We start from the raw sequence: 19,088 nt of genomic DNA on the forward strand, positions 1-19,088 counted from the left end.
AAGATGCTGGGCTTAGTGTCCAGTGATGCAAGATTCCGTGCTCTGGACGAGGTCTGGGCGAAGCTCCGCAGAGGCAGCACCACTCCCACCCCGTGGCCTTCACCAAGATGGCCTGTTGCGAAGAGGCAAGGTCTCCGGCAGCCTCTCCCCTCCAAAAAGCCACTGCTCGGTGCTTAGCAAGTCAGCACTCCCAGAGCAGCTGCTCCAGAACTGCACTCGCATATCCATCCAGGAGAAAACACACCAGGGACATGGACCCAAGAGACAGGCACAGTTTTCTGGCCTAGGAGGAAGCCTGGCAGCAGCCGCCTCCAGGAGCCGTTGACATTCTGAGAGGTAGAGGAAGGGGCCTGGGCTCCTCCCTAGCTCTGAGCTGGGAGGCCTCACCCCAGGTCTCTCCACATGGTCTTTTTGCAGCCGGGGCCCTGTGCTCTTGTCAGGGGCACCAGAGTTCTGCAGGCCTGAAATCAAGGCCTGGCAGGGACCATGGACATAGAGCAAGGACCCCGCTTCTCCCTGGCTGAACTGCAAATGCCAGCCCCATGGGGACGCCCCCCAGGAGCCACAGGATCTGCCTGTACCATCATCACCCTGGGAACAGAGCTGGAGACCTGCCATGTCCTGCATCAGGGCAGCCCTGTCTGGGGAGCCTTAGCGGCTCCTGGTAGCCAGTTTCCAAAGCAGCACGTGCTGCCCTGAGATGGGCCCTCTGTGCACAAAGTGGCTGCTTCTCCTGGGACATGGGCCATGCTCAGGGGTGCGCTTGGGATGGCTACCCAAGCAGAGCCCAGTGGAAGACACACAGCATACTGATTCCAGAGTTACCCTGAGAAGGTCTTCTTCCCCTCTGCCTGCTGCTATTAGCAGTCAGGTTCTGGCCAAGTCATACCTCTGGGCCTCAGTTTCCCCAGCTGCAAGGTAGGAACTGGTACTTCCTTCCAAGGATCTCTGTGAGAGAGTCGATGCATGCCAAGCTTTAGAGCAGGGCCTGGCATGTGACTGCTGTCACTGAGCAGGTGTACCTGCTTGCCCTCCTGCACTGCCAAGGGTCACAGGGCAAAACCTCTGGCAGAGAACCCTGACTGCATCCTGTCCTGACTCAGAGGTAGGGGAGGCTCTGAAGTACCATGCTAGGAGCCCCTTCCAGACATGATTTCTGATCCCAGCTGTGGCTGGGCTGGCAGGGGCTGATCTGGCTCTAGGACAGGTGCTGGCTAGGGTGGGACTCACTGAGGCTAGATAGCGTCCAGAGAGAAGGGAAACATACCTGGGAACAGTGCAAGTGACGGGTAGTGTGAGTGCGTGGTCACAAGCCACGTGGTTCAGGCGTGCTTTGCTTCTGTTACTAGACAGTCTGCACGCATGTGCGTGTATGCACACTGGGACAGGGGTCCGTAGTGGGCGGTGTCTGTGGGTCTGCCTGTGAGAGGGGCTCTGAGGCTGCAATGCAGAGGGCTCCTATAGGGACAGCCCATGTCTCATGCTGATCTGAGAAGTGGAAAAGACGAATTCTGAGAAACAACATCATTCGGAGACAGTCAAGCTGAAGCTCTCCTAAGTCTTGGCCCATGCTGGGCAGGAAGAGGAGGAGAAAGAAGCCCTTATTCAGCTCCAAGTCAGCATTATATGAAGCCCCCAACCTAACTCCACTCCTGTCCCCAGTCTCACTGGAAGAAGCAGACCAGCTGGAAGTATTGCTGGGCACAGGTAGGGAGGGCTATCTTTGCTCTGTCCCTGGTTTTCAGTCTGGCCCCTTTGAGGGCCCAGAAAACGGATTTAAATTCCCAAAGACAACAGGGATCTGACCTCATCGTCTCCACACAATGCCACAATATCCTGAGTGTTTGTTGCCTATGGCCAGCCTAGGAGGGGCGGCATGGGCTCCCCTCCTAGACTGGCCATAGGCAGCAAACATTCATCTGTGTGGGCATCTGTGCCCATTTCACAGATACAGACACTGACGTAGAGTTGAAGGAGTGCTACATAGGGTCACCTACCCAGCCAAAGAGCCTCCTTCTGGGAGGCCAGACTCTAATTCTTCTCCAAGTCCCTGGGGCACTGTGTTGGGACAGAAGGAAGAAAGGAAAGGTCAGCCCCTCTTCTCACACCAGCTGAAAGATGAGGCAATGTGACTGTCGTCTGTCTTCTGGCTGGGAATAAGGGCCAGGTCCCACCTAGTTCTCCCTGGTCCCCAGTGCCTGGTGGAAAATGCTCTTATCCTTATGCATTGTGTGGACCCCCTCACACATGCCGGAGACTACAAGGCTTTCTGTGGACCTCAGGCTTCCAGCTGGAACTCAGTCTGGGGCGGGGCGTGGGGATCAGCAGGAAGGGCAAAGGGACTGGACCTCCCCTGTCCACCATCGTCTGCCTAGGACCAAGGCTCTGTCCTGGGCATGGCCCAGGAAGCTCAGGTGCCACCATGAGGCCAAAGGACCCACAAGCACACCCAGTCCACCCAGTGTGAGCCACAGAGAGGCACAGGGCAATACCTCCCGTCTTACAGGCTCCTGGCGCGACCCAGTCCAGCTCAGAAGGCAGCATGGCCAAGATTTCCAGGTTCAGCGATGCACGGCAGACCTGGAGGTGAACCCTGCGGGCATTGAGCTGGTCAGGCTATGGGCCAGAGCCTGTCTCCTCCTTGGCATGGACGGAGGGACACCTGCCCTGCATTGTTGTGGACTTGACTGAAAGCCCAGCATGGTGCTCAGCTCATGGCCAGGGCTGCATGGGTGGAAGCCTAGGGAATGTCAAATGGGAGGCCTCTTCTCTGTGCCCCCGTCCCATCTGCACTCCCAGACACCAGGCGAAGGCCGGATTCCTAAGCCTGAGCACCATCGTTCCCGCCGGCCGGCGTGTCCTACAGGAATCCAGGGAAGTCCTCCAGCTGGGCATCCAGACCCAAGAGGAAGACGCCACATACTGAGTGCCTACCATGTGCCATGCGCTGGGGACATAAAAAGGCATCAGCAGTGGGAACTGAGGGAATGCTTCTGGTATTGGGGGTGATGGGCTGCCCACAGAGGTGAAATAGGACTCCTGTCTCTCGCCTCTGGCCAGGGCGCTGCACAAACCAAATACTCAGCCCCAGAGGCACCAGCACCTTTAATCTACCGAGAAAAAAAAGGATTGGAAGCTTAGTTTTCTCCTAACAATTAGTCCCGCCCTGCCTGGAGGGGCAGATGTGTATGTATATATGTACGTATGCAGACGAGTACCATACATATCTGCATCCACTGGTAGTAAGGCCCATGCAGGACCACATTGTGTTTGTTTTCAGCTGTTGAAGAAGCTGTCTTCACCATGTTCCCTGTCAACAGCTGAGGCCAATTTGAGCGTGGGGCTTTGGGCCCCATTTACGTACCTGCTTCAGCTGCCAGGAGGCCCCTCCCCGCAGACTGCTGGCCCAGGAGAAGGGGTATAAAGTTGGGGCTGGCTGAAAAGATTATTTTTCTGTTTTTTAAAAACCCCATTTTTTTTTAACTCGTTACTGCCTTGCCACCAGCTTCCCCCTGCTCCTACCCTCACATGCAGCCCATGGGCCCCATACCTGAGCCTGGTGGTGGTGGCGGCGACACTGCCCGGCCATGTCCGCGTCTAACCTCTGGTATTGCATGTTCTGGGCAGGGAAGCGAGGGCGTCGCAGCAGTGCGGGATCGCTAGAGAGCAATGTGGAAGTAAGTAGGAAGCACCTGCGTCCAGCCAACTGTCGTGTGTTGCCTTCCTGATCCTTGGTTTACATCTGTGGTCTTCTTTTTTTTGTTTTGCTCTTCCTTCCCCTTACTGCACAGAGGTGCAGACAGGCCCCCGCCCCCACCCGCCGCCTGCTGCAGATCAGTGCATGCCAGCTTCCCCTCTGCCTAGAACCTGCTGTGCCTCTCACCGCTTGTTTGGACTGGAATGGTGGGGTGGTTCTGGATTGGTGTTTTAGTTCCCACTTAACCCATCCTTTGTGGTCCCTGAGCATGGCTAACATATCCCCTGCTTCCAGGCACTTCCCACCGGATTCCTGCTCCCCAGCACTGCTCCTGAGCAGGAGGAAGGCCACTGAGCACCCACACACCCTCTACCCTTGCTGTCGGGGTTTTGCCAGTCTCTGATTTCCGTGATCTGCCATCCCCATTGCTTTCTTCCTGGAGTTTCGATTGCTGTGTGTCTGCAGTCAGGGCACCATGGAACTGCTGAGCTTGCTCAGGGGGTTGGGGGGGGGGGGGAGGAGGAGAGCCGTGAGAGAAAGAAAAACTGGATTTCATGAGATTTCATTCATCCTCCAACCATCTCTATATTACTGTTCACATCTTAACCTCAGCTTGCAGATGTTTTTGTTTTTCTTTTTCTTTGTTTGGTTTGCAGTAGGTAGCTGCAGTGAAATTCCAAAGCAGTCCCCCACCCCCAGGACAAGGTTTCCCAAGCCGCTTCTGTCCTTTCACCACCTTCGCAGAAGGCTTGGGACCCACACAGGCAGAGCACGTGCCTCAGACCCAGTGAGAGGACCCAAGAAGAGCTGAGGGTGCGATTTCAGCAGGAGCAGGGTTCCTCTCATGTACCCCAGCCCACCCCCCTTCCCTCAGCACGTGCCGCACACAGACACCCCCAAACAAATTGTTCTGGTCTGAAAGGTCGGGCCACCTACCATGATGGGGTACTTGTCAGGTTGAGGGCCCAAATTTGTGCTGTTGCTACAGTTGACCAGAAAGGAGGGTCCCTCCTCCCCTGTCCCAACTCCCACTTTTGTCACTGGAAGGCCACGCCTCACAGCCCCTCCGGCCCCCCCGCTGACCTGCCACGGCAGCATGAGAGGAGGCGGCTCCGAGCTCAGCCTCCCCCAGCCCGCCCTTGGTGGCCAGCGAGTTGCACTAAGGCTTAGCAGTCAGTGGGTGAACTTTTTACAATTTTTGAAGAATCGTTCTTACATAAGCGCTTTAAGATCTTTTAATTTTGGTTTCTATGAATTTCCTTTTTAGGGGTCCATCATTAGCAGTCCTCACGCGCGCCGGAGAGCCGCATCAACACGCGAGTGTGCGTCTCGCCCACACCAGACCATGCCTAGCTCATCCTCCCTCCTGGGCTCCTTATTTGGGAGTAAGAGAGGGAAGCCCCCTCCTCAGGCGCACCCGCCCCCAGCCCCGCCCCAGCCCCCCCCACACCCACCAGGCCTACCCCACCTGCACCACCAGGGGCCTGCAGAGGGCGCTCCGCACGCGCATCACGCCCAGTACTGCCACACGCCGCAGAACCCGCCCCCCTACCACCACCATCACCACTACCATCCCCCCCAGCACGTCCAGCACGCACACCAGTACCACCACGGCCCCCATGGGGGGCACCCACCCTATGGGGCCCACTCGCACAGCCATCCACCGCTGCCCTCGGCCCACGCCAGCCACATCGGCCACACAGCACACCACCATGGGCAGCCCCTTGCCCCACCGCCCCCCACCAGCAGCAAGGCCAAGCCCAGCGGCATTAGCACAATTGTGTAGACAACCTGGGTGGGGGTTCCAGACTCCCGGGAACAAGTGCACGCCACACAGAAGCACGCCAGGGGTGGCCAGCCTCACACCAGACCCAGGGCACTTCTGTTTCCATCTCTCTCCCCCTGAGCCCTTGGGCTTGTGTTGTAGGGAACAAAGCTCCTGATTTAATTTAGCATTGGCACCCCAGGCTCCACCCACCTCAACCCAAGGGTGGGTCTCAGCACCATCAGCCTCGACAGGGTGCCTCCGGCCCAGTCATGTTGAACTGTCCCCCACCCACCGCAGCCCGTACATGCATCTATGAAAACCCAGCCTAGAAAAAGAAATGAGACACAAAAAAACCAGAGACAGAACACAACAAAAAACCCAAAACTTGCTGCATTATTGCTCTTTTCTTGACAATGGGCAAAAAATTAAGTAGACCTGATATGGTTGATGAAAATACGTAAGTAAACTTTATATAATATAAATATATAAATATAAATAAATAAATATATATATATATATATATATTATATATACACACTGTATAGGTAGTATTTGTGTGTGAAAGGCAAATGTTTCAGTCCACAAAATTAGCAATATAGACTTCACAAGGACCTCCGCTTACCTAACCAGAAGACAGTACCTTAGATGAATGTGTGAGAGAGTAGACCAAAAACCTAAATGCTAGGAACAAATTCAGATACTTCCATATTTTCATAAAAAGAGAAGTCCCTCTAGGACCGACAAATCTTTACGCAATCATTACTTACTGTGCCAAGTAACATAGCATCTAACTGTTTAAAAAGTCTAGTATTGCTTTGTATAAATCCGTATTTTATTAACAGAATACTATCATAAGTAATCAGTATTATAACTGCTGTTATTTCAGGTAAGCAAATAGGTACAATGCAGTCAAGTGCAGTAGCAACTCGGGATGACTAGTTAAGAACTGGTTGTCTTAGAATATTGGTTACACAGATTCATAGACACTTTAACGGCTGTGAAAACTGTGAATTTCCATGATCCATATTTCTTTTATATGCATCTGATTTGACGTACACTCATGTAGACTCCTCTGAAAGGGGCACCCATACACCGCAGACGTATCACCTTCCACATGGCAATGACCCACCCTCACCCCGTCTCCCCAGCACCATAACTTCCTCACCCTGTTTCCAGCTACAGCAGCCCCTGAGCGTGGTTCCACCAGGAGCCTCTCGCCCTGCAGGCCGATTCTAGTGTCTAGCAGCGCAGGGTGGTGTGTGTGCTTCCCGGTGTGTTCTCTGCGTGGTAGCCGTGGTCATTGTAACTCCATGTAGCCGTGTGCTAGCACAACCCCTGTGTCATCACCGCGGCGCATCTGACCCCAGCTGACAAGTGCCCAGCCCTCGCCAGTGAAGCCCCCGCTGCCTCTCATGGTCCAGTTAGCTGCCGGGGCATCACATGACTCTCAGCTGTGCTCTTGTCGCTTCCATGTTGTGGTGACACCATCTGCTCCCCCGGGGCCGGGCGCTGCACGCGTCCGGTTCTGTGCCTGAGTCACCCATGGGCTGTACTTTGTAGTTTCAGCCTTTCGAGCCACTGCAGCCACCAGTGCTGTGTTCCTAAGCCATGAGACCTGAGGACTGCCCCACGGCACCTGCCCAGGCGGAGAGCCCTTTCAGAAAGGGAGAAGCTAACGCAGGACTGTGGGCCGCGGGGCCCGTGCTCCGTGGAAGGCGTGGCCAGCCGTGGCAGGACGGAGACAACAGGGGAGCCCACCCTGGCCAGCTGGCCGGGGGTCTGTCCATTTCCCTCCCCACCCAACCCTTGTCATATTATTGAGGTCATCATACCAGCAAATCTGCAAACCAAGCACTTTGTTGATCTCCACAGAGCGCAAATACAGCAATGTAGAGTTTAGCCTTTTTAAAAAAGAAGTCGGACTTTAAGCTGCCTGCTGTTATCTTCCCATCAGTATAGCATTTCTCTCTTGGGCATCTGCTCAGAAAGAGAGACAGAAAAAGCACAGGTGTGCCTCATGGCCCAGGTCCAGCTGGTGGGGAGGCGCCCGTTCCCCATTCCATTGACTCCTGAATTCCTTGGTTTTCCTTCAGAGCCAGGTTCCCCGAGGCATTGTGTTGTGCAGTTTAAAGGATGTTGGTTGTTCTGACAAGGAAAAATCAAATTGTAATGCGTGTCATCTGCGTTGGTCGTGTGAGGCCACATCTATGTATTGTATATTTCCAAAATAGATCAGTGTTACTGTTGACGAATAGTTGAAGTAAAATGATAACATATTAAATATGTCGGCTTTTCTTCTCCCTTCTGTATCAATGGTAGAGTCCAACTAGAAACTCTATAGGTTGTTCCAGAAAAGATACAGGGTGCTTGGACAAGATTGCCCTTTCTGAAGGGGCAATCACTAGTGAAAAAAAACAAACAAAAAGAACCAACAAATTCGCTGATGGGGGCCGGTGGGAGGGGCGCTGTCTCCTTTGTGTCCTCCATGCCCCAGGGTCGTTCAGAACTCTCACCTCCAAAATTGTCATTGGTGTGCCTGAAGTTTTGTCAGGGTGCCACAGAGCCGGGTCTAGTGAAAGAGAGCTTCTTGAACAAACTCAGTTTCTCCCCATGTTTCCAACTTTATACAGTGTATTGGGTTCAGGTCAGTGAGGTTTCATCATTCTGTGTGTTTTATTTACAAACTTATCATTGGAAATGTTTTCAGAAGTGCATTGTTCCATTGAGAAGACTGGAGCCACACTGCCCAAATCTTGCTTGGGAAGCAGAAGCTTCTGATAAACTGGTGTCCCACATATTGCTTTCATGGGGCTGTTCTGTCTAGATCCCAGCCTGTCAGAGTCACAGCTGTGGGACCTATTGTTCACAGAGCCCCCTCTGCTTCCCCTCCAGGAGGCAGGAGGCCGAGTGCCACCAGGATGTCTGTGTCATCCTTTCTTAATATCAGGACACGAGACATGTTTCTCAAGTCATACAAATTATTTCAATTACATAATTTCTGACAGGAGCAGGAGATCCTTAGAGGAAACAACAGCTGGTAGTATCACAAAAATCTTTTCTGGGACAACAATTAAATCATGTATTTGTATTTTTTTAAGTTTATGAATGAATTGTACAACAATGTAAAAATAAAAATCATCCTAATATGATGTGCACATCTTGCTTAAAAATGTCTTCAGTCCCCCAGTGTAGAGCTATTTCCTATCATGCACTGCATGCAGCAGAAACCTCTTGTTTTTCTTTAAAATGAGCTGAAAAGACAGCAGCTATTTAAACATGACCCTGGGTACTGACTCAGCATTCCATATGAAGCTGTCTCTCTACACGTAAGCATGCATCTTACAGTTTCGCTGTAAAATATCATCACCTTTCCTGCCTGAAAAATGAGTAATTTTGTATGCATTTTAAATAACAACAATAATCAAGGAAACAGGTTGCACAGTGAATCAATGTGAAGTGGGAGTGGTGAAGAGGGCCCAGCAGTAGCAGCTTGGCGTACCTTGTACCTCATGTGCACGTTTGTGTCCCTGTTCTGTCGCTGAGGTTTCGTGCAGTATCCATCTCCTCTTGGGAATTGTCATTCGCCTTCAAGTTGTTTTAAACGATTAGAATCAGGTCTTGAATGCAGACTGTTCAAAGACATCGAGGGATTCCTCGCTCACAAGAAGCTCAGCACCCACTGTGTAACTTTGGGGAGGAAAGGAGTACTTTGTTTTAATATGCATTCTGTTTGTGGGTAATTACAGACTCTTCATGTAAAACCAGAGCTGTGATCATGTGGAGAAATCAAATAAATCCTTTAAAATTCTCCGATTCTTACTTTTTCTGAAAAGTCCAGAAGTGTCCCTGTTGGCCGTGGAGAGAGCTCCAGCTGACAGGATTGCTCACTCCTTGTCAGGACTGTAGGCACTTGCTTTCCTGGAAGACGCTGGCCTGACTTTAACTTGAGAATGCGATCTAAGATTTAAGGTAAAGGTGCATATCACAACTTTGGCTGTGATAGAAGATGTCAGAGGTGCTTACACTTTCTAGCAACTTTCAACAAACTTAAGTGCTTTCATTAAGTCAGAGGAGATGGATCCTGTGAAGTATTGAGGTGAACTGGGAATGATGTCGGGGAGAAAACCCCAGTGGCCCAGGCCCCAAATGCTTGAAGAGAGATTACTTTCGTTTTCCCACATTGGTTAACGTGATGTGCAAAAGCCAGAAAGGTGAATTCTGATTCTATTGGAAGAGTTCTGTGAGAACATGATTGACTGGACTATTTTTCCTTTCCTGGAACCAAATTCAGTTCCAGAGAATACTACCTTGAATTTTCAGTATGTATCAAAAAATGAAGTAAAACTGGTAGATCTAATTTGTGGGAAACAAAAAAAGTTAGCTTTATTGACCTAAATTGGCTGTGGCCCACCCTTCATGAAGAAGTGAGTTTTGATCAAAAGATGCTCTCAGTTCTCTGCACCTGGGTGGCCACCCCTTTTCCAGGCCAGAAGCTGGTTACGAAACTCCCTGAAATACTTAGCTCTACTTCAGTGTTTGCGTCTATGAACATACGACTACAGGTCACCAGCTGCTCAGTGTAGGTGAGCTGCTAAGCCAGTGCTTCAGTGTGATGTTTCTCTGGGTTTTGTGCTTGTCTCCCCCACCAGACTGAGTTCCTTGGGGGCGAAGGGTGCACGTGATCTACTTTTCGGTGTCCAGTGACCAACACCAGACTGGTCTTGTCAAAATGCGTCTGAGGAAATTTTTTAAAGTGATGCTACTTTGAACCTCCTAGGTGAAATCAATAATTAGCCAAAACTTACTCCAGAAGAGAGAAATTTTAAACAGATAAATTCCCACAAGAGAAATAGAAAAATTAATCAACCTGCCAGGCCTGAATGGTTTCATAGGGGAATTCTTCCAAACCTTCCAATACCAGACACTCTCAAAACTGCTTAAACTGTTTCAGATCACAGCAAAGGAAGGAAAACTTCCAAATTCTTTTTATGAAGTGACTGTATCATTGTTTCCTAAACCTGATAAAGTTTGCATAAATACAAAACTATAGACCACCAATGCAAAATTATTAATAAAATAATAGCAAACATCTAATGGCACATTAAATGTAAACTAATATACTATATTTCAGAATGGTGCAATATTAGGTAATCCATCAATGCATTTTAATTGCAATGAGAAGAAAAATCACATGATCATCTCTGGTGCCAAAAGCCTTCAACAAAATCCAGACCTATCCCTGTTACATAGGGCACTTAAATGGACACTTTGGTAGCATGATAAAGTGTATGTGCCCTCCATCCAAAACCTAGCATTTTATTTAATGGAGAAACAGTGAATGTATTCTATGAAAATCAGGAAAAAGATATGAATGACCACCGTCTTCACTTCTGTTTAACTTTGTAGTGAAAGTTTTAGCCAACACAATCAGGCACAATTAGAGACATAAGAATTGGAAAGGAAAATGAAAATTATTTCTATTTGCAGATGATATAATGGCATATCTCAAGAAATGACAAAACCTAAAGAAATCAATGAAAAATAAAAACAATAAGGAAACTTAGCAAGATGATCGTATATAAAATTAATATTTAGGATCAATAGCTTTGCATATTTCTTTAAAACTCAGAACAAAAAAGTGAAAAAGAAGACCACAATTGCAATACATATATTTTTAAATGTCCGGGAGTGACTTGAAAAACAATCAAACAGGAGATAAATATTAAAACACTGAAAAACAAAAAGCTGGAGTTAAACAAATAGAAATACATTCCATGTTCTTTAATAATGCAATTTAACATAAATATGTCAATACTTTAAAAAAAACTGGAGCTAGAAAATTTATTTTTAAGAAGTTCATATTTTTAAAAGACAAAAATATTCAGGAAAACCTTCATTTATTGTATTTGTTAGGGTTAGTGGTATAACCAGATTTTAAAGCATACTGTAACATCTCCATAATTAAATATATGGTATTGGCATGTGAATAGACCAATTGAACTGAATGGAAAGTACTGAAACAGACTTGATTATGTGGAAATTTAGTATGTAATAAAATGGCATTGCAAATCCCTGGGGAAAAGACTTTTAACTTAATGGTGTGTCAGTTAGCTTTTGCTGCATAACAAGATACCCCAAAACTTACTGGCTTGAAATAACAACAATTTAATGTTTCCATAAGGCTAACGGTTGGTTGGGCAGTTTTTCTGGTCCTCAGGCTCGCTCAATCTCGTTGGAAAAGAAATGGTTACAACCCACTGAATGGCAGTGGAGTGTGCCGGGTTGTCACAGGCCAGAGCTGGCCCACACAGTCACTGGGATGAGGCTAGCAAGCAGGAAATCCCCCGCCAGAGTGCTGGCTGACAGGAACTGAAGGTCAGAAGTCACATACACAAGAAAACCGCCCCTGCCAGGGTTCAGGCAGACCAAGAGAGCTGCAGACTGAGAAAGGCATGCATGCGTGGTGCAACCAGGATGGTACACCTCTTCCTCTGTAGTGCCCCCTCAGTGCCATCTACTGCCAACTGGAAAAGGAGAACATTTGAAGTCAAACTCCATTATTGCAAAGTAAGAAATGAAGAGTGGGTTTGAAGTTGAGAGAGGAAATCAGCAACTACCACTGTCCACTCACTTTGGCCACTCACCTTCCACATGCATCTTCCTACACACATTTGTACTTTGTTCAATGAAACAGCTCTGTTTCCACCTAGCAAGATACAACTATGATTCAGACAAGCGAAAGTGTGTCTCCCCAGAATGAGGAGCTGCACAGTCTAAGCAGTTCTAGCTATAATAGTGATCCTCAAATTGTCACAGCTCTACTGAATATTCTGTCACCTAAAGACAAAATTGTAAAGTTACCTCTAAGAACTCATATAAAATAAAAAATGGGAAGAAGGAAAGCGAAGGTCATAGCATATACAAACAAACACATATAACAAGGAAAGAAAATGTGTAAAGCTACTATTGCCCTCATTTTTGTAATTGAGGCTACAGTTGATTTCTATGGCTTCCTTCTTCCAGGATGCATTTCATTTTTCCCCTGCCCTCAGGCAGAATTTAAGCTGATCAGAATTCCTTATCTGGTCAAATGACAAACCATAATTTCTAAATGGTCTGAGTCTTCAAGTGTCCTACTTGTTTTGGTCGCTGTAGTTTTCCATTAACCATTGCTATTGGCCATGGGATGCAGACATAGTCCTTCTTGCCCCTGTTGTGTAGCTGCAGCCCCATTTCCCCTTGGTAATTGGGATCAGTCACCAGCCAGTAAAATAAACCTGTTTGCTTTCTGTTGGTTCAGTGGCAGTAAGGAGCCCTAAATGGCCAAGTGAAAGCCTCATCTTCCAATTCAGTGAAATCATTACTCTGTTTCCTCTGGTAGAAGCATTGCCTCTGTTGACCATAAACAAGTCAACCAGATATTCCATCACCAAAAAGGATTTAATCAGGACAAAGAAAGGATTACAATCCCCTACGTACATCCATGGTAAGCACATGCAAACACTCTGCAATCAGAAGCAGGAAGCCCATTTTTACAGAGGAGAAGAGGAAGTTAAGGAGAGGGGCAGTTAAAACCATAGAGCTCTGTTGTAAGTACAGAGCTCTTCCTGTAGGGCTTTTGCAATGACACAGGGTGTGAAAGCCCCTTCCACAGGCCCTCCTGATTCCTGTCTAGGTTAAGGTCTCTTGTCATAAATTTTGACCTTTCCCTTTTTTTTGATTGACACCTTTTTCTGAAAATATCACTGATCAATAGTCAAGACCTCTGATTTCAGTGGCCTTTTGTTCCTTGATGCCAAGAAGGGGATCTTCGGGCCAGTGGCTCAGGTGGTTGGAGGGCTGTGCTCCTAATGCCGATGTTGCCGGTTCAATTCCCACATGGGCCAATGAGCTGCTCCTTCTACAGCTAAGATTGTGAACAATGGCTCTCCCTGGAGCTGGGCTGCTGTGAGCAGCTGGAGGTCGGTGTGGGCTGCTGTGTGCTGCCAGAAGCGGCCGATGGCCAGTGTGAGTGGCTGGCAGCCAGTGAGTGCTACCATGAGCTGCTATGAGCGGCCGACCAACCGAAGAAGACCAACTGCCTCAACCGGGGTGTGGGGGGGTGGGGGGTGGGGGGGGCGCAAGACTCATAATACCAGCAGGGGCCAGGAAGCTGTGTCCTACACAACTAGACTGAGAAACAATGGCTTGAACTGGGGGGGGGGGGGAGGCAGAAGAAGGGGGGAAAAAGGAGCTCTTCTGGGTGTCACATCTCACATTGGAGGGAAGGGGGATGGATTGGAAGCAGCTTGTGTCCAGGTTCAACAAGCAACAGGTGCAGAGTTTAATAAGAAGAAGAATACAGAGCAAAATTTAAAATAATGCAACAAACTTAGTCTATATGATGGTTCTAAACCAGGAGCTCAAACCTGTAGGCAGTGAAATAAGGGTCATTACTGTCTGAAACAGATCGAAGCTCTTTGATGACAGATCCAATAACCGGAGAGGTTTCCCCTTTCACAATAGATTGGAAAATGTGGACAAGGGCATTTTCCTTCCAAGGAAGAGAAATAAAGTAAGAAGTAACAATAAGAAAAGTTGTACAGGCCAGTGGTTCTGGGAAAGCTGTCTCCTTCAGATGCCACCTGCTTTAACTTTAGGTCACCAGACTGTGTACAGTTCCAGGCAGGGTTTGTGCCTTCTTTAGGTGTGCCATGGGAATCCAGGAGTCTAGTCCCTGGAGTTTAGCAGCACAGGTGTTAATCAATAGTACCTGATAGGGGCCCTTCCAGCAAGGCGGGAAGGAGTCTCTGTGGAGGTGTCTGTTCTAGTAAACAAAGCCTCCAGGTTGCAGAGTGTGCTTAGGCTTTTTATCTCCTTGGAGCACACTGAAAAGATTGCTCTACCAGAGTATGGTTTTCTTCAATAGAGGCAATTAGGCCTTTACAATATTGAAGTATTTCTCCCTTTATCGACTGTGGATAGAAAGAAGCAGAGGCCAAATGCATGGGGCGTCCTGTAATTATCTAAAATGTGAGAGTTTATGAGCCCCAAAGGGGGTGGATGTGAGATTTAAAAGGACCAACAGCAATGTTTTTGGCAAAAATATTTGAAGCATCTTTACAAATTTTGCCAATTGAGTCTGAATAATGCCATTAGTATGTTCAACTAAACCTGAGGACTGAGGGTGGTAAGCGCACTGAAGGTGTTATAAAACTGGCCAAACAGCACAGACTTGATGAAGCACCCATGAAATGGGCTCCTTGATCACTATGGAATTCCAGAGAGGCCCCCAGGCAGGGACAATCTTTTCTAAGAAGATGTTTCCCACAGAAGAGGCAGTAGCTTGTCTGCCATGGGAATCTTCAGTCCAGTGAGAAAACATATAGACCATGACTTAAACATATTTATAACTATGAGATGGGAGAAGCTGTCTGAAATACTTGCCAAACCTCAAATTGTCCATTAGGCAATTTAAAATATTCAGGGGCAGTGTAAACAAGCTTCTGTGGGTTGTATTTTTGGACAGGTGAGATAGGCACTTTTTGAGGCTTTATTAATACTTCCCCATCAATGTTGATTCATAAATGCTATAATTTTGTCAGGGGATCAATGGTTTAATGCATGTACGATAATTAGGAGGGGGAATTTTAGTCTCTGGTAGGACTGGGTTGTTATTTGGCCTGAACCAGAGCTTTTTATCTAACCAACCATTGTTGGATTTCCAGTTTTGTTTTTTCTTTTCTGAGGCCAATTGTTGGGCTTCTATGGTCAGTTTTTCTAAGTTATCAGTTGGGAAAAATATCTTTGGACAATGACAGAGGTTTGACTGCTACTGGTTCCTATGAGGGCAACATTCTTAGGAGAAGTGTCAGCAAGGTGATTTCCCTTAGCTTCCAGAGTCAAGTTTAGAATGCTCTGGGATCCTGAAAATAGCTAAAGCAGCAAGTAAAAATATGGCGTCCAATAACTCCTGAATATATGGGCCATTTTAAATTTTGTTTCTGCTGGAAGTAAGGAATCCATATTGTTTCCATAACTTCTCAAAGTCCTGAGCTACTCCGAAGTCAGTGAGGAATCAGCATCCCCCAGAGCAGTCCCTGCAGGTCATTGTGAGAGCTCACTGGCTGTTTTGATGCCACTGTCAAATTCTAGGATTAGTTCCCCCTTTCAGGAGAAATAAATTTTGGCTTGCTACTTCAAAGAGCCTAAGCAAAAAAAGAAAAACAGGTTCAGAGACAGGAACCTGTTGAGGTCTATTTGAAATATGCATGATTTGAACTGTTTTAGTGCTCTGAGGCAGAAGCTGTTTTGTAGCAGTGGGATTGAGCACTGAGAGTATAGCTCTGGTATCGATAAGAACACAGAGATTCAGTCCCAATTTCAAGAAAAGTTTCTCCAAGCAGATTGAGGGAGGATTGGGAAAAGCCCCTGTAAGACTTTTGTGCCCGCCTCCCTGGGCATTAGGAGAACTCAGGAAGGCTAATTAGAAGGCAGAGGGGCCCTAAAGTGCTTTAATTTGGGACAATCCCTTTTCCAGTGTCCGAGCTTTTTGCAATAATAGCAGAAGCTACACAGGAATCTGGAAGGCCTGTGGAAGGAGCTCTTATTTGTCCAGCAGATGTGTCAGCCTACATACACCTCACTTGCAACCCCAGGCAACAGTTACCTGCACACAAATCTTGGCCCATCTGCACACCGGTGGGGAGGTTCCTGCTTGCCAGTTTGGGCCCAAGGTTCACTGCCTGCATGCTGGTGGGAGGTTTTTTGCTGGCCACTACCCACTCATGTTTCCCTGCCCATGGTTCTGTGACTATAGACCAGCTGTGGCCAGGGTAGCCCAGCGGGTGTGAAGTACAGTCTTGGGAAAGACCTATACCTACCCCCAAATTGTTTCTTCCTTGGATACCTCTTTCAGCCCAAGGGTATTTTTTTGAGAGTGCTTTCTCTATCCCTTCTTAGGAATTAACCCCTGTTTATATGAAATCTTCCTGGTTTAAATTACTCTATGGTTTCTATCCCCTGGACCTTGACAGCTACAGAACTGGTGCTGTGAGTGGTGCCAGGAGGCAGACTCTCCATGTGATTTGGAAACTGGTTGTGTGGGGCTTTGGGCTTAAGGGCAGCACTGACTCCTTACCATGGAAAATGGGACACGGGCAATCCATGGCATGCAGTGGTGTTGTGATTGATGAATCCATCATCTGTGATGGATTGTGATGAAGTAACTACTGACACAAATGCCTTTGGAACCTGAGAAACTGCTGCACTTGAGGGTTATGACAGTAGTGATGACAGTAAGGGTCGTGGTGTGGGATGCATTTTCCTGAGCACAGCACTCAGATGTTTACAGAAAGAATATGACAAGCTTGGGTCCTTTGACTCAGCTCAGGGTCTGACAACTCAACAGCTTTTGACAGTCTTTTTAAAAATCCTCTTTTTTTTGTAGCCACAGGGCTGATATTGCTCAAAAGCAAGGACAAAATACAACTGTGCAGGTTGCTGGGTTTACAGCAACAGTTGAATTCAGTTTTGTCAAATTTCTCATGTGAAAGTTAGGGCATTAATCAAGAATGGATAGGATCCTGAAACTTAGAATGGGGACATCTGGTTGGGCCCAGATGAAACTGAGACTCAAATCCCCAAGTCCCTCTGAGCCTCCCATGCCAGTGGAAGTAGCTTCTCTCCGCCCCCGTGTCTGAGGAGACTATCCTTCCTTTGCTTGGGAACCCTTGGATACCTTACCTGGAGCACATGAAAAAGATGTTCATTTTCCTCCAGACCCTTGACAACCACCACCTGTACCTAAAAGAATCATAAGTAGGGTCAAATCTTAGCATGCTCCTGGGGGCAAGTGTATATTATGATGCAGGAAGACATTGCTTATACAGCAAAAGAATTATAAGATAGATCACATTTTGTTCATCCATTCATTTGTTGATGGACATTTGGGTTGCTTCCACCTTTTGACTATTGAGAATAGTGCTGCTATGAACATTCATATACAAGTGTTTGAGTTTCTGTTTTTATTTCTTTTGGATATACACCTCTCCAAATTTCTGGGTCACATAGTAATTTCAAGTGATTTTTAAATCCATTATTTTGACTGTATATATCCAGTGAGATAGTCTAAGGGAAAAAAGAACTGCAAAGAAACCTTAAGCTTTACTCAGTTTTATTATAATTAATAATATTGTTACTGCAAGTTGAAATGACTTTATGTATATACTTGGATAAAGCAAGTCAGTAAATATGTTTATCTTAATAAAACTGATATTTTAAAGTAAGTAGAAAGATACAAATATATCAAAGAGGTTAAGAAAAAGCCTCTAATATCAATTTGATTTAGAAGTATCAGTAATTAACTCCTAATTTAAAAAAAATAGATACAAGTACTTCTAGATCTGTCTACTGTAGGAACCAAGAAATAAAAAGCCCACTTGCAAAATAAAAAGCCCAGTTGCATCTTTAGCACCCAGACTTTGGTTGTACTATTCCCCACTACAAACAATTAAAGCTCCATAGGTAAATGGCTTATTCTAGGTCTAGTGTAGAAAAGAGGGGCCAAGATGTCTTGTTTGCAAAAAAAGGAAGCACCCAAAAGAGTAATAGGAGCATAGTAATAGAACACAGGAATCAACTTGAAGAAGTTCCAAGTGGCCAAATCTAGGACAATATAAGAATAAAGTTATACTGAATGTAACTGAGTGTAACTCATCAAATAAAGTAAAATCCATGAGTCGATAAAGATGCTCCAAAGATAGACAAACTCACTTTCTCTACTAGACATGATGATTACAACAATTCTTTATTCTGAACATTTATAATTAAGAAGAAAGAATTAATTACTTGCCTTATCTCTTTTGGAAGAACTGTAATTGATTTCTACTTAATAAGGAAAGACTGTTTTGTTGTTGTTTTTTAACAGAAGCCAATAAATGTAAATGAAATGCTTGATTCAGGCAAGGATAATCAATGGATTCTAAAAGTATCAGCTGAAAGGTGATTGGGGCAGATGACATTTGACTTATGGTCAAGATGGCAGAGTAGGTAAATGCTGTGCTCACCTCCCCCCATGACCACATCAAAATTACAACTAAATTACAGAACAACCACACTTGAGAACCACCTGTAGACTAACTGAACAGAACTCTTATAACAAAGGATATAAAGAAGAATCCACACCGAGACTGGTCTAAGGGAAAGAGATTTGAAATGGGCTGGTCCCATACCCACATGTGGTGCTTAAGAATCAGCAGGGATATCTTGGGTATGGAGGTCCAATCGAAGAAGCGGGAGGTCCCAGGCCCACACTGGGCTCCCCAGCCCAGAGCAATAGAGCCAAGAAGAGGAGTACCTGATGAGACAAGTAAAGAGTTAACAGGAATGAGCTTGTGAGCTGAAAGGAATGAGCTTAAACATTAACAACTTGACTCTGAATTCGCTGGCTAGCACTGTACCTGCAAGCTGACAAGCACCTTACATCGATCATAGGTGAAGTTCCCAATCGGAACGGCAACCCCCTGCACACTAACAAACACCCATCATAGATGGAAACAGAACAGTTCTCAACCGTGACAGCAACCCCCTGCAAGCTGACATCCATCATAGATGGAAACAGGACAGTTCCCAGGAGAAGACAAT

The 19,088-nt window shown here is 46.9% G+C and overlaps 1 protein-coding gene across 24 annotated transcripts in view; it reads left to right on the forward strand.

Annotated features, from left to right (window-relative positions):
- The window catches only part of IQSEC1 (IQ motif and Sec7 domain ArfGEF 1), a 489,184-nt gene extending 479,911 nt beyond the window's left edge, over positions 1-9,273 (forward strand). For 13 of the 24 annotated variants that reach the window (XM_074334136.1, XM_074334125.1, XM_074334147.1 and 10 more), the window contains 2 exons: positions 3,628-3,677; positions 4,965-9,273. In XM_074334136.1, coding sequence (XP_074190237.1) covers positions 3,628-3,677; positions 4,965-5,483 — 569 coding nt within the window. In that variant the 3' untranslated portion in view covers positions 5,484-9,273. The other 11 variants (XM_074334213.1, XM_074334223.1, XM_074334261.1 and 8 more) reach the window with 4 other exon arrangements.
- Positions 9,274-19,088: the final 9,815 nt, after the last annotated feature.

The sequence above is a fragment of the Rhinolophus sinicus genome, linkage group LG01 (genome assembly GCF_036562045.2).
Source record: "Rhinolophus sinicus isolate RSC01 linkage group LG01, ASM3656204v1, whole genome shotgun sequence".
Classification (NCBI taxonomy): domain Eukaryota; kingdom Metazoa; phylum Chordata; class Mammalia; order Chiroptera; family Rhinolophidae; genus Rhinolophus; species Rhinolophus sinicus.